Source organism: Physeter macrocephalus, unplaced genomic scaffold, assembly GCF_002837175.3.
Source record: "Physeter macrocephalus isolate SW-GA unplaced genomic scaffold, ASM283717v5 random_455, whole genome shotgun sequence".
NCBI lineage: Eukaryota > Metazoa > Chordata > Mammalia > Artiodactyla > Physeteridae > Physeter > Physeter macrocephalus.
Window position 1 is genome coordinate 44872 of NW_021145741.1, and position 12487 is coordinate 57358.

Consider the following 12487-nt stretch of genomic DNA (forward strand, 5'->3'; position numbering starts at 1 on the left):
ATAGAGAACAAATATAATAAGGTTGTGAAGTCCCCTTGATAACCCTAGGAGGTAGGTACTATTATTATCCCCGTTTTACAGATGAGGAGATGAAAGTACAGTGAGAAAAGGCTCTGAGAAAGTCTGCAGGTGTGAGCCTTCAGAACAGTCATACTTGGTGGAAGTGTTTGCTACCAAGTTTATTTCCAGGTGAAAAGCACATTTACAAAACATATTTTGTACAATCAAGTCTTTACTGCCCGCACACACTGGGGGGCTAAGGAAGACCTAGTCCTTCCAACAGCTATAAACAGTCCTAGATAATGAGTTTATGAAAAACACTTTCTCTTCCTTCAGCAAACAAAATTATTTATGAATCTGTACAGTTCAGCAATAGGGAACAAAGGGAAAAAAAAATTACCTCAAGGAAAGCAAACAGCTCCTTTCCTGGTGGGATCCCTCATCTTACAGACATGAAATATTCATATCAGAGATCTTATATTTCAAGAGGAATGGGTTACATATCAGAGCTACAACAATAAACATTTTATTTGTCACTAATGGGGAATCAGAAGATTCTCTCTGAACACCAGAATTCTTGAAAAGATTCTGCTGTTTCAGAGCACATCAGCGCTAAGAAATTCTTTAGAAGTCCAGCAACTATAGCCCAGACTTTTGGAGATCAGGGTCAGCAAGACTCCCCTCTCCTCTAATTAACCCTCAAATTTCATATTATATCCATTACCGCCTCTGGATTTCCTCCCCAATGCGCCACTCCAACACTTGAGAGCTGTCCAAGGACTGTTCTGATTTTAAGTCATGGCACAGATCCCCAAGTACTCACCTTCCATTGAAGGATCTGACTCCTGGACTTTAAGAACACAAGGGTTTTGAGAAACAAATTTAGGGAAACCAGCTATTCTCCTGAGACCAACCACTCTGTGCCTCCAGCTCGAAGCCGACAGCCCCAGGACGAGGAATAAGGCTGATAAATAATGAATCAGCATATTGCTCAACTGGTGGGGTTTAAATGGTTTTAAATTCTTTTCAGGTGAAAAATTACCACAATTTTGTGCTCATGGCAGATTTCAAAGGGAGACTTGAAGCAGAAAATCTTTAAGGGACACTTGCAGAGCCAGAAGTTCTTTTCAGGCTGATGTACCTAAAATATTTAGGAATCGGGGCTGTGGAAGGACTGAAGAGGGCTTTCCCTGGGCCTGGAAAAAGGTCATTTCTTAAGCTCATTCTTGAGGTCCTGCAGAGACGGGCCCTTTCCCCTATATACATGGCTGGCTGGAATCAGTAGCAGCTCTGGGGGACCTGGGGTATCAGGTAGGTGTCCAGCTCCTGACACTGGCAGAGGGCTACGCTGTCCAATACCCACTCTCGGGTCACCACAGGTGCTTCACACATCTGCCCGATGACTGGGGACAGAGAACACAAGCAGAGATTGGTGTCAATTCACATTTCCCCACACCAGACTCTAGTCAATCTACTCGGGGCAACTGGTTGGATGAGTTCTTAGAGTGACTTAGGCAGGAGCAATATCACTGATCTTCAGCAGTGCTTCAGGACATAGAACCTTACTCAAAAGCCTGAGGACTGACTGCTGGTGAAAGCCTAAAGCCTCTGGCAACTTTATTAACATGAGCTCCAATCTGTTAAAGGAAAAGTCACCAGAGAGAGCAAAACAGCACTGCAATTTAATGACGTGGAAACATGTTTGCCATATCTTAAGTGAAAAAGCAAAACAGTATGATGAGCATGATCACATTTGTATAAAATATATGTGTGTACATACATACACACCCAGGCCTGGAAGAATTTTCTGGTGATCATCTCCAAGTGGTGGGATTGCTGGGATTATTTTGCTGTGTTTGTGCTCATTTATATTTTATGTGATGAATTTTCATATTTAAGCACCCCCCACCGTGGAAACAGTTCATGCACTACTTTTATAATGCAAACAAACAACAAAAAAGTTTTAAAAGGACATTTTAGCCATTCATTCGTTCATTCAACAAATATTTATTGAGCACCTAGAATGTGCTGAGAACTATGTTAACCAAGCACTGGGTGACCTGTGCTGAATCAAACTCTTCCTACCCCATATGACGCAGGTACATGCCTATGGCCTTCCAGAGCCCCACACAGATGCACCATCCACTCCAGCTGATCTGAACAGGACATTTAGACCTAAAATCACCACAGTAATCTGCACACTTAACCTGGGCCCTCTACCCCGTACTCCTCTGGATGAAGGCTTACAGCAAGACTCACCATGGAAGCCACCACCTTCTGTCCAGGCATCCGGCTGCACGACCACAACTGGTTGAGTACCCTGCACCCCCAGAAAGGAAACAGCATTGAGTGTATCAGAGCAGGACTTTTACGACAGTCACGTCACCATTTCTTGATAGTTTGCTGAAGCAGACTACTCCGGGGGCAACCACACAAAGGAGGGGGAAGGGCACATGTCAAAAAGGAAGGGTCAGAGGGAAAGAGCCTTCCCTGGGTCTGTTTAATTTTTGTAGCTCTCAAGTCCTTACTTATCCCTTACAGATGGAGTCTTCTGGCACAGGTACGTGGTCAGAGAAGGGTCAGGGTGAAGGGAGGCTTCTAAGGCTACACTGGGGGGTTCAAAGGGACTGAAAGGTGCTGCCTTGCTCAATCTCAGGACAGAATATTGTGTCCTCCCCCGACAGGGCACCAAACACTTACCTGGCTGAGGGTGAATGATGAGGGCTCCTTCACCACAGAAGCCCCACACAGATGCACCATCCACTCTAGTTGATCTAAATAAGACATTTAGACCTAAAATCACCACAGTAATCTACATATTTAACTGGGCTCTCTACCCCACACTCCTCTGGATGAAGGCTTACAGCAAGACTTCTCAGTGGGAGAGTCCCTGTTTCTCTGCTCCAAAGGGACGGAAAGGCCTTAAACTACAAATTCTAAGTCAATTTGCTACGGATATGCTACCTACTTTGGTTATCAGTCCCCATAAGGCCACTTGGTAGATAAGGTCTGAAAGTCAAATGAAACACTTGGAAAGAAAGAAAAAAAAAAATCGAAGATCTCATTTCCATTAATTTGCTAAACTGCTGTCTAAGACACTGTGAAAAAATACCTACCCGCCATCCCTCCTTCCTTGCCTAATTCTGTGTTGGTAATTGATAATCACAGACACTGACAGCACCATACTTGGTGGTAATTACTGTAAATGTCAAGAGATGGGAAGATAATTCATTCAGTCAAGAAAAAATACAAGTCATCCTGGACAGAGACTCAGCACATCAGTGGGGAAAGGCTATATGCTGAGCTGGAATCAAATCACTTGAAAAAATCAGAAGAGATCTTAGAGATGTTCCACTTGGACCTGGAAAAGCAGCAGAACTGACAATTGGGTGGCTCCTGGTCACCTCTGGGTTCTCTTTACCATCAGCCCATTTCTGAGGATTGCTGAGGTGCTCCTGTTTGGCTGAGTGAACCGAGGTCAATTAACTTACCTCCAAAATGATAGCTGCTAGAGACCCTTGTTTTTATTATACCAAAGTACAAAAACCCTGAGAAAGCTTTGAGTGGCACTTGGAAATTTCATGAACACCCAATCAATAACCAATAAAGACAGAAGCAAAATTACTTTGCCAGGTTCTCTTGCTGCCACTCATCTGTCCCTGACCAGATGCCAAGGCTGACTTCGGGGGAGTAAGAGGACCTGATCCTGGAGGCAGAAGTGGGTACAGAGGCAAAGGTGGGTAGCCTTTGTTTGGAAAAGAACGAACCAAATCTAGACACACCCCAGGGCCTCGGTGCCTCACAACTTCCGAGCTGAGCCACATAGCACTCCTCAACATAACATCACATTCAGTGTCAAATTTAATTAGAAAATGTTCATCAAGAGTCTTCCTTTGCTCTGGGCCTATGTGGGGCCCCAGGCCCACAGGGCTTATGCAGCTGTTGTGCTTTCATCACTGTATCAGATGAAGATGGTTTAGAAGGAGCAGAATTCTTTCTTGACATTTACAAACCCAGAAGGTATATTCTCCCTAACTTATTATTTCTCCCCTTTCTTAGAGCAAAGGGCAGTAAGAGCAGCTCTACCCCACTGAGCACAGAACATATTGTGTCCTAGATCCTAACTCTTCACTGCCTTCTAGCTCTTGAGAAGGGGCACAGGGCTAGTTTTTTTTGCCATGGGCTAATATTTTGGTGCAGTTTTGTCTGATGAGTGCTAGAGAAATAGAATAACCTCTGGAATATCTCACCCATGAGGGAACCCCCATTAAGATGATGACGTAGGGGAAAGGCTGGTGCCGGATTCGGCAGTTCTCCCAGTCTCTTACCTGTGGGCATATTGGTAAAGGGTCCATAGCAACAGATTTCTAAGCCCTTGAAGATCTGGGAGAAGAGAGGGACAGAGGGGTGGAGAGAAAGAAACATTAGTTATAAAAGATATGGGTTTTTATAAAAAGCAATATAGAGACTCTCAAAAATGAAGAACTTCCCTTTTTTAAAAAAAATTTTTAAATTTTTATTGGATTATAGTTGATTTACAGTGTTGTATTAAGTTTCAGGTGTACAGCAAAGCGAAACAGTTATACATTTACATATATCCACTTTTTTTTTTTTAAGATTCTTTTCCCATATAGGCCATTAGAGAGTATTGAGTAGAGCTCCCAGGGCTATACAGCAGGTTCTTATTAGTTGTCTATTTTATATATAGTAGTGTGTATATGTCAGTCCCAATTTCCCAATTTATCCTTCCCACGACTTACCCCCTGGTAACCATAAGTTTGTTTTCTACATCTGTGACTACTTCTGTTTTGTACATAGTTCATTTGTACCCCCCCTTTTTTTACGATTCTACATATAAGCGATATCATTAGAACTTTCCTTTTCTTTTCTTTACCACCTGATAATTTCTGCTGCTACTTCCCATAGACAATCAGCCCAATGTCCAAAACACTGATGGATTTTAGACTTTTTTTCATGTGTGTATGTATTTGATCTACTCTATAGTCATTCTTTGTCATTCAAGGGCTGGGCATCCCACCTTGCCACCAATCAGGTCCAGGCTCTTCCCTGATGACCTCTGCAGGTAATTTTACTTCTCGTTAGAGACAAGAAGAAAAAAGTTGGTCCTCCTTTATGTTTAATAAAAGGCTTGGATGGCAAGAGATTCAAACTAACAGCTGAAGTTAGATGTTTATCCAGATTTGATATATACATCAATACTAACCCTGAGCCTAACTGGCAGAGAGGTCTATGTTTATTTTATGTGTACCTGCTCCTTTTCTCCTGGTCCCAGAACATCTGTTCCTGCCTTCACACTGCTCTACGAATGGCCCTTGTTCCTTCAGCAACCTAGGTCATTTTTAATCTAGAAGGGAAGCCTGGTTCTGCCTCTCCTCACTGAGCTTACTGCCTAATTTCCAGAAGACACAGATCACACTGCACCTTGCAGGTACCTCTTCCACTTAAAGTGCTCAACAGACTGTCCAAAAGAACTTTCTGTTTTGGTGGAAATATTCTATATTTGCTTTAAGAAGGTGGCCATGAGTCACATGTGGCTAATGAGCACTTGAAACGTGGTTAGGGTAAGTGAGGAACTAAACTTCCTATTTTATTTAATTTTAGTTAATTACAATGTAAACAGCTTTGTGGCTGGTGGCTACTCTGTTGGACAGGCAAATTCTTACACATCCTTTGGCACGAATTCTTAGGGAAGGACTTGGGTATCATTTCAAAGAACAAATCTAAATTTGTGTCAGTTGGCTGGATACATACCATTTAGGTAACCTTTGTTCTCTGGACCCTCTTTCTTTCTCCCCATTCCACTAAAATGAAAATTGTCTAGGCCTAGAACTCACCTCCCTTCAAATAAGAGAGACTGGGGTAGAGAAAAATCAGGAAGCTAAAAACACATGATGGCCTTTTAGGAAATGCCCACTCCCCCCACCACCACCCCATTTCAATCTCAGTCAGAGGAACAAGGACAGACAGCAGGACAAGTCTGTTTCTGTTGTAAGTGACAGCCTCCATCTGTGCCATTCTCACTATCTGTATGAATAAACTGCATCTCCAACCTGTTGGCAGGATCTAGATGCTCATAATGCTAAAAGTTCTCCCCAGGTGGCCAGCTGGAGCCAAATGTTGACACAAAAAGTACAAAAGATTAGGAATTTTTTAAAAAATTTATTTATTTTTGGCTGCGTTGGGTCTTCATTGCTGCGCGGGCTTTTCTCCGGTTGCAGCAAGCGGGGGCTACTCTTCGTTGTGGTGCGCGGGCTTCTCATTGCGGTGGCTTCTCTTGTTGCGGGGCATGGGCTCTAGGCATGCGGGCTACCGTAGTTGTGGCAGGTGGGCTCAGTAGTTGTGGCTTGTAGGCTCTAGAGCTCAGGCTCAGTAGTTGTGGTGCACGGGCTTAGTTGCTCCACAGCATGTGGGATCTTCCCGGACCAGGGCTCGAACCCGTGTCCCCTGCACTGGCAAGTAGATTCTTAACCACTGTGCCACCAGGGAAGCCCAAGATTAGGAATTTTTACATCCAGGCTGACACTCACTGATGAGGATGTCTAGTTATGAGATTAGAAATTTGAAGTTTCACCGCTACAAATACATTTCTCTTCCACAAGAAAACACTACAGTGACACGTGGTGTCTTCAGAATGACACTACTTTGACCAGGCACGTTCCACAACTGCCACCCCAAATGCAGGGCAAAACTCCAAATGCTGGAATTTCCTTTCAAGGAGGGAAGAATCTGGTGCTGATTCTGCCTTGTATCCAGTGTAATAAAACATATGACTGGCTCACACAGAGCTCCCCTCAGGTGCAGGCAGAAGGAGAAACAGGGCCAGCAGCTTTTCTTGGCATCTGGAAGTTACTTGACAGGCTCAGAGGGGGAGGGTGGGCTGACCCCAAGGGTTCAGAGATCCAGGGCTTGATTTGTGATCATCTCCCAAAGCAGTTTTCCTTAGAAAATCACCTCTGCTGGTTCTCTCTCAAGTTCTATAAAGGAACAGGAGGTGCTCCGTATGTGGATGTTCTGACATGCCCAGTGGTACACACTTGAAAAAGGAAGAAATGCAGACCAGGAGCATAAGCACTCAGCCAATGACCCAAGAGCAGCCAGCTCAGGCCTGACAGGCTGGTGTGAAATCTTGCCTGGATTTCTCCTTGAGAGAACGACATAATTTTGGCTACATCATCTGTTACAGTATGATCTGGGGAAGAAAGTCACTGCATCTTCCTGGGCCTCTAGTCTTTCATTTGTAAAGTTGTTAGAATAATCCATTTTTCTCCTGTGTGAAAACTTCTATAATGTGCCAGGAAACTATGGTATTGTCATTAAGGGCTCAGATTCTGGAGGAAGACTGGCTCTAGTTGGGTTCACAACTAGCTGTGTGAGCTTGGGCAATTTACTCAACCTCTTTGAGCCTTAATTTTCTCATCTATAAAATAGGCATAAGTATAGTACGTGCTTCCCAGGGTTGCTGTAAAATTGTTAATTAGTTAAGATACGGTCGAGTGTTTGGAGCAGTCCCTGGATATAGTGAACATTACACAGATGTCAGCTATTGATTATCAATCACTTTCTCTTCTGTGCTTCCACAGACAGCCTGGGTACATCCCCCTCACAGCACTTACCACACTGCCGTAGAGAAAGACAGCACCGTGAAGTAGAAAGAGCAAAGGTTTTAGATTCACATCTGTCTCAAATCCCAGCTCTGCCATTTATCAGCTAAGATTTGCACCCTAGAATGAAACCCAAATTATATAACTTCTCTAAACCTCTCAGCTCCCTCATTCATAAATCGGATAATAGAGTTGGCCCACTGGCCTACTGTATCCAACAAGTTCCGCATCCGCAGATTCAACTAAACTGCCAATGGAAAATATTTGAAAAAAAAAAATTTTTCTTCCAGAAAGTTCCAAAAAGCAAAACTTGAATCTTCTTTTTGGCAACTATTTACATAGCATTTATACTGTACTAGGTCTTAGAAGTAATCTAGGGTTGATTTAAAGTATATGGGAGGATGTTACATGCAAATGCTATACCATTTTATAAAAGGGACCTGAGCATCTTTGGATTTTGGTATCTGCAGGGGGTCCTGGTACCAGTCCCCCAAGGGTACTGAGGAATGACTGTACTTACTCTGCTGGGCCAGAAGAACTAAAAAAACCTATATGAATGCACCTACTTGGTATTCTAGCAGTGTAAGGGGCCATCTTGTAAGGCCCCTTACAAGATGAAGGAGACCATCTCCACGAAGTGGGCAGGAATGCAGAGGAGTGGGTAGGTTTTTTGCCAACATGGGGGAGGAGGGCTTTACCTTCCTGTCCCGGGATTCTCTTGCTCGCTTTGGGCCTTGATGGTTTCTTCCATTGACAACATCGCCTCTGACTTCAAAATCATGCTGAAAGAAACCAAGCCCAAACCACAGGGGTCAGAGAAAGAGAAGCCTCCTTCAATGGAAACAGAGGAGATATGTCGTATTTAAGGAATCAAATATTGCCAGGCAGTTCTGAACCCTACCTCCCCCAAAATCATCTTTTCTGGTGGACTGCATGAAATGACCAGCATCTCAGCTGCTGAAATCAATTCAATGAAGCAAATCTTTGTGGGCAGAAACTAACAATTGGCTTTTCACCTCACTGGGACTTAACATATTTTAATTTGCAACATCTATCTCCTCTCAGAACATTCACTTAGCATTTAAACTGCTAATACTGTGCCGTTATAAAGATAACTGGAGAATTCCTGATCTCTTAAATCAATGTGTGTTACCACCTAAAGAAAAAAAGGGCTTCTCAGATTTCCATTGAGAGATTTACAGTTAATGAAACCAATATAATAAAATATACATTTACTACTGAAGAAAGTAAGAGGCTTTTCATAATCACTATTTGGACTGGTCAAGGCTGGGGGAATAAAGAATAATAGGAAGAAAAAAAAAGGAATAATAGGATTAGGGAGGTTAGAGGTTTGGGGAGAATTCTGGGGAAGAATGCTTAGAAACAATTCTTACTGAAACTCAGATTGCAGGGGAGACCACATCTGTTGCCAAGAGAATTATGAAGAATAATAAAGTCATGGATATAACCACAGGTTGCTATCAGGTGAAAGAGCTCTTAATATTTCCTAGTCACGTGAGCGAGAAGAGTCTAGTGATAAACACGTCATCTATTTGAAGATGACCCTCAAATTTATAGCCCTGATTGTACCCCTGTGCCTACTAACCTCTCTACCCGGAGGTCTCATATAAATCCCCAAATCCATGCACCTAAAACAGAGCTCTTGATTCTACTCCTGCCTCCTGCTCTCCGGCCTCCCAGGATGCTCCTCCCCCATGTCTTCCTTATCTAATTAACATCACTAACATCCACTTCATTGTTCAGGCCGAAAATCTAAGCGTTACCCCAATTCCTGTCTTTACCTAATCTTCCAATTTAACCTATTAGTAAGTCCTATCTTCCAAACATCTCAAACCAAACTCTTCTTACCATCTCCAGGTCTCATTACCCTATGAGTAAAATTCAAATTCCTTATCACGACTTACACCAAATCCTACCTGATCTGGCCCTTGTCTATGACCTTCTCCAACCCCTTGTCTAACCTCTGCTGCCTACATATATTCACCAATTACAACTCTCCAGCTATACTGGCCTGTTTTTCTCTAATAAACCAAGCTCATTCCCATCTTAAGACCTTTATGCTTGCTGCTATTCTGCCTATAACATTTGTTCCCTACATTTTTTTGTTGTTGCTCTTTTTCTTTTTTAAAAAAATTTATTTATTATTTTTATTTATTTATTTTTTTAATTTTTGGCTGTATTGGGTCTTTGTTGCTGCATGCGGGCTTTCTCTAGTTGCGGAGAGCAGGGGCTACTCTTCATTGCGGTGTGCAGGCTCCTCATTGCAGTGGCTTCTCTTGTTGCGGAGCATGGGCTCTAGGTGCGTGGGCTCAGTAGCCGTGGCACATGGGCTCAGTAGCTCCACGGCATGTGGGATCTTCCCAGACCAGGGCTCGAACCCATGTCCCCTACACTGGCAGGTGGACTCTCAACCACTGCGCCACCAGGAAAGCCCCCTACATTTTTCAAGGCCAATTCTTTCTTGTCTTTTAGGTCTCATCTCAAGCTTTTCAGAAAGCCTTCTTGGGTCTCCTTACCTAAATAGTCAACCTATGTCCCCAGTCAACCGCCAGTCTGTTGTTCTGTATATTTCTTCATAGTGTTTATTGGTATTTTAAACACATCTTTATTTATTATGCATCTCCCCTCCACAGAACATGAATCCCACCACAGCAGGGACCTATCAGTCTTATTTACTGCTGTATCCCTGGTGCCCAGCACATAGTAGGCTCCCAATAATATAAGTCACTGAATGAAAGTTAAAACCAACAGAAACATCAATTAATTATGAATATGCTGAATAGTGCACAATAGTTTAAAACTGCTTTCGCTAATTTTATTTTGCCTGATCTGTTGTCACCAGCAGCTCTAAGATGGCTGTTCTAAAATTATTCCTCCTCCTACGCTCTATCTTATTTACCTCTCACTGTTCTCAGTATCAAAGAGTAAAATCTCTTTGAAGGAATCGGATTTCTAAACAGATACATTTGCATGTTAATATGAAGGATGCTTTTCAACTGTGAAAGAGTTTTCTACAAAGGTGTATGCATGTAAGATTTAGGTGGGCCTGTTTCTCTCTAGTTGTGGCGCTCAGGCTCACTAGTTGCGGCACACAGGCTTAGTTGCCCCGCCGCATGTGGGATCTTAGTTCCCCAACCAGGGATCGAACCTGCATCCCCTGCACTGGCAGGCAGATTCTTAACCACTGGACCACCCGGGAAGTCCCTGCTCGCATAACTCTTGATGATCCACATCATCAAGGAAAATCTTCAGAAAGTAGTGCAAGGCAGGAAGCAGATAAATTTTCGTGACTTAGTGTGACTCAACGGCACCAAGTCTTTCCGATTAGTTTGTAAAACAGAGTACCTACCTCATCCAGCATCTTTCTTTCTTTAATAGACTGGGTCACCCCTAAAGAGATCACAGAAAAAGGTCACACAAGAGCAGAAGACCTCCTTTCATGGGGGTAGATGGTGAAGTGATTCACATAAGAGTGTGGGAGAAATAACACTGAATAGAGGTCCTCTCTCTATAAAGCCACAGCTCCTTAATAGATTTCCTTCTGGAGACACCGTGGATACTTAATTTAAACATTATAAAAGTGCCTGCTGCACACGGATTTCTGCCTACAATTAAATAAATCCCTAGTTCATATGCTAACATTACCAGGAGCAGATTAGGTTCTATTAGTTATAAAAAGAAATACATTTTCCCCCACATCACCAGCTATCTGAACAAAGAGCTATGCATTAAAGATAAAGCTAGTTTAGTGTTACCACTAAAGACCTTTTCGTAATTCAGATTCAGCATCAGCAAAAATCTTAGGTGTTAAAATGTTAGGTGTCAAAATGCAATTCTGTGTTAAAGGGAGGAGGGGAGAAATTATATGGTACTTACAAAAATAGCTAACTACCCATTTTCCTCCTGCAATTCCCAGAAAATATTTCAGTGTCCGTTCACACACAAACTCAGCATCTGCAGAATGGAAAACATCCAAAGGATTAGAAGTTGAAAATAAAATCAGGAAGGGCTGCCATAAGAAGCTAAAGCACCCCAGCTCCTTATGCTACTTGAGATCAATCTGGATTGATGATTCCAACACCCCTGGTGATAGACTCAGAGGCTGGAAGCAACCCTAATTCTAACCAGCAGGTGTGGATCTTTGGAAGTCTGGAGAAGGCTGATATGAAGTTAAGTCCACAGGAAATGTCTGCCCTATCTTCTAGATGCCAAGGCCAGCTAAAGATGTCTGTCATTGTGCTCAAGGAATTACCCATGTCGGTAGTATTGATACACGTGGACGGGGAAGATCTATTTTACTGGATGACGATATGTGAAAGGAAAAGAAAACAGTATTGTTGAAATCCTAAATTTGAAATGTCAATGTAAGTGATGAATTTTCACCCCCAGAACTTCTACTTGGGGAATCCTAACCCCCAATTCTTAATGCCCCTGCAAGGCAGAAAAACATAATATTTTCATAGTTTTTCTCTTTTCAACATATTTCAGAAAGCAGTAGCTGAAGAATCACTTCTGCTTATTTTTTAGTGTTTTAAAGGCCCGTTTGAAGGACTAAGCAAACTCAGGAAAGAACACTTAGTTTTAAACAGGAGAACTGTATTTAACTAAATCCTAAACACAGCAGGCCATCTGCCAGTAGTAGCAACAGCCATTCTCCCTAACCGAATTCTTCACAAATTAAAAAAAAATCTTTTCTCTTTCTTCACAATTTTTAAAGCTCTTTGTTTAACTGTTGTGAAGGTTGACTTAATAATATGCTTTAAACTCAGAAATCTTAGCTCATTTTTAGCTTAAAAGTAGCAAATGTATTGCCTTTGAGTTTAAACACTGAACTACTTTAGATT

General features: G+C 42.5%; 1 protein-coding gene across 1 annotated transcript; it reads right to left on the minus strand.

Annotated features, from left to right (window-relative positions):
• Positions 1-999: 999 nt before the first annotated feature.
• On the minus strand, positions 1000-11629 carry LOC114485072 (breast cancer type 1 susceptibility protein homolog). The gene is made up of 7 exons (XM_028485561.1): positions 11520-11629; positions 10993-11033; positions 8321-8404; positions 4329-4383; positions 2701-2774; positions 2260-2320; positions 1000-1403 (listed from the first exon to the last, which is right to left on the minus strand). The coding sequence occupies exons 2-7, from the start codon at positions 11002-11004 to the stop codon at positions 1279-1281; spliced, it is 411 nt and encodes a 136-aa protein (XP_028341362.1). The 5' UTR covers positions 11005-11033; positions 11520-11629; the 3' UTR covers positions 1000-1278.
• Positions 11630-12487: the final 858 nt, after the last annotated feature.